The 2,247-nt window shown below is 44.5% G+C and overlaps 1 protein-coding gene across 1 annotated transcript; it reads left to right on the top strand.

Moving 5' to 3' along the window:
* The first annotated feature begins 318 nt into the window (after positions 1–318).
* Positions 319–867, top strand: LOC143028224 (uncharacterized). The gene has a single exon (XM_076190029.1). It carries the CDS (start codon positions 319–321, stop codon positions 865–867), a length of 549 nt encoding a protein of 182 aa, XP_076046144.1.
* Positions 868–2,247: the final 1,380 nt, after the last annotated feature.

Below are 2,247 nucleotides of genomic sequence, written 5' to 3'. Positions count from 1 at the left end.
TCACGGAAAAAAGTTAATTAAAAATTCTTTTGCTGTAATTTTTAACAGAATAAGCATCACCAATATTAGACTTTACGACAAAGCAGTCAAGAATAATGCTACGACCCTGGAGTACAGGAGGACCCTGGTCGCTGATGAACTGGAAAGGAAGAAGGCCATCGTTTCTCATCTATACCACAAGGTACAGGACCTACAAAAAAATGGGACTGCGAGGTTATCAATACCTCCCATAAAGAAAGGATCAATGCCATGCTGGAGTCTTCCCTTTCTGCATACACAGATGCAGTAGAGAGGAAGGGGATACGGAAACTGAGCACTATGAATGGTGGACAAATAAAAGTCCCTCAGCCTTCGGAGAGCTACGTCAATCTAACTAACATTGATCTTGACTCTGATCAAAAAGAGCTACTCGACATGGGACTAAACTGTCATGTCCTCTCCAAACCTAGGCCACACCAAAAGAGAGTTGAAATAGAGGTCCTCATAGAAAGCATCCTCAAACTCGCTAAGGATGGTATATTAGATGTTAGCCAACGCTTGCAGCCTGAGCTTGTTGCTGAAGCCGGCAAGCAGCGTGGAACCTTTACTAGTTCTGTTTTACAGAGGAGACATTTTGAAGCCGCCCAACGACTACGAAACAACCAAGAAGTAACCATAAAACGTGCTGACAAGGCATCGATACTCGTTCTCATTCTTACATCCGAATACCTGGAGAAAATTGACACCATTCTAGAGGATAGGACTAAGTTCCAGCCCATCCAGAAGAACCCTATCCCGGAGCTAACCTCGAAGGTCAACAAGATCACAGATGTCTTCAACGCAGTTGCAAGTGGTATAAAATTCTGTAAAATTGTCCGGCGAATATAAACCTGGTTATTGTTATGGCAATGTAAAGACGCATAAACCCAACAACCCTCTTAGACCCATCATCAGCCAGATACCTACTCCTACATATCAGTTAGCTAAAAAACTTAATGAACTTTTAACCCCTTTTGTCCCCAGCAGATTCAGCCTGGCATCTTCTCACGAGTTCATAGAACTGGTGAAAGACGCTCCCAGCCAGGGATTCATAGCTTCTCTGGATGCTGAATCTCTGTTCACCAATGTTCCCGTGGATAGAACAATAGATTTCATATGCGACAAAGTTTACAGAGGCGGGCCAGCCCCCGGACTTAACTTACTTGAAGAACACCTACGGACCCTGCTTCAATTTTGCACCAAAGAAGCCCCATTCCGCTCTCCCCGTGGGACACTCTACCGCCAAACTGATGGAGTTGCCATGGGATCCCCCCTTGGTGTTCTGTTTGCCAATTTTTTCATGGGGACTGTAGAGGAATTGATTTTTAGTCAAATTGAAAAACCTAGCCTTTATTGTAGATATATAGATGATATATTTGTAAAAACTGACTCCCTTTCAGAAATTGATATCTTGAGGAGGAAGTTCATGGAGGTGTCTGGACTTAACTTCACCGTAGAGCACGGTGAAAGAGGTTCCCTCCCCTTCCTGGACGTCCTACTCAAGCAGACTAATTGTCCTTCTTTTTCTTATAGTGTCCACGTCAAAGATACCAATCCCGGACTGTGCATGAATGGAGAGAGCGAGTGTCCCCAGAGGTACAAAGACGCCACGATTAGCGCCTTTTTCAGAAGAGCCCTCAGCCACTGTTCTTCTTGGAGTGACACTCAAAAAGAGTTTGATCGGGTCCACCAACTCCTTATCAACAATGGATACACGAACCACGAGGTCCAAGCCAATCTTCGCAGAGTGATCGACAATTGGTATAAACAAACACGCCCCACTACAGTAGAACACGAAGGGACCGCAATTAAGGTGTTCTACAAAGCTTTTATGTCTACCAAATACAAGGAGGATGAGAAGATTATAAAAAACATAATCTATAGAAATGTGGTTCCCAAAAACGAAAGTGACAAATTGTCCTTCACTATCTTTTACAAAAGTAGAAAAACCTCTTCTCTACTTTTAAGGAACAACCCCGCACCAGAACCCCAGGAGGTTCGTCAATCCCACGTAGTATATAAATACACATGCCCAGAGGAGGACTGCACGCCCCTTTCAGTCTACGTGGGAAGGACGACCACCACATTATCCCGAAGAATCACCATGCACTTGCAACACGGAGGGCCTAAGCAACACCACTGGACCCAGCATCGACGCCACCTTGATAGGGAGACTATGGTAAAAAACACTGAAGTTGTGGCAAAAGAAGAAGATCCACAGCGCTTGGC

The sequence above is a fragment of the Oratosquilla oratoria genome, chromosome 1 (genome assembly GCF_046742065.1).
Source record: "Oratosquilla oratoria isolate Oo_2021 chromosome 1, ASM4674206v1, whole genome shotgun sequence".
Taxonomy (NCBI): Eukaryota; Metazoa; Arthropoda; class Malacostraca; order Stomatopoda; family Squillidae; genus Oratosquilla; species Oratosquilla oratoria.
The sequence above is the reverse complement of the archived record's forward strand: the minus strand, read 5'-3'. Positions and strand labels throughout refer to the sequence as shown.

Excerpts from the sequence above, each read along its gene's own strand:
- LOC143028224 (XM_076190029.1), top strand. The coding sequence starts at position 319 with ATGAATGGTGGACAAATAAAAGTCCCTCAGCCTTCGGAGAGCTACGTC.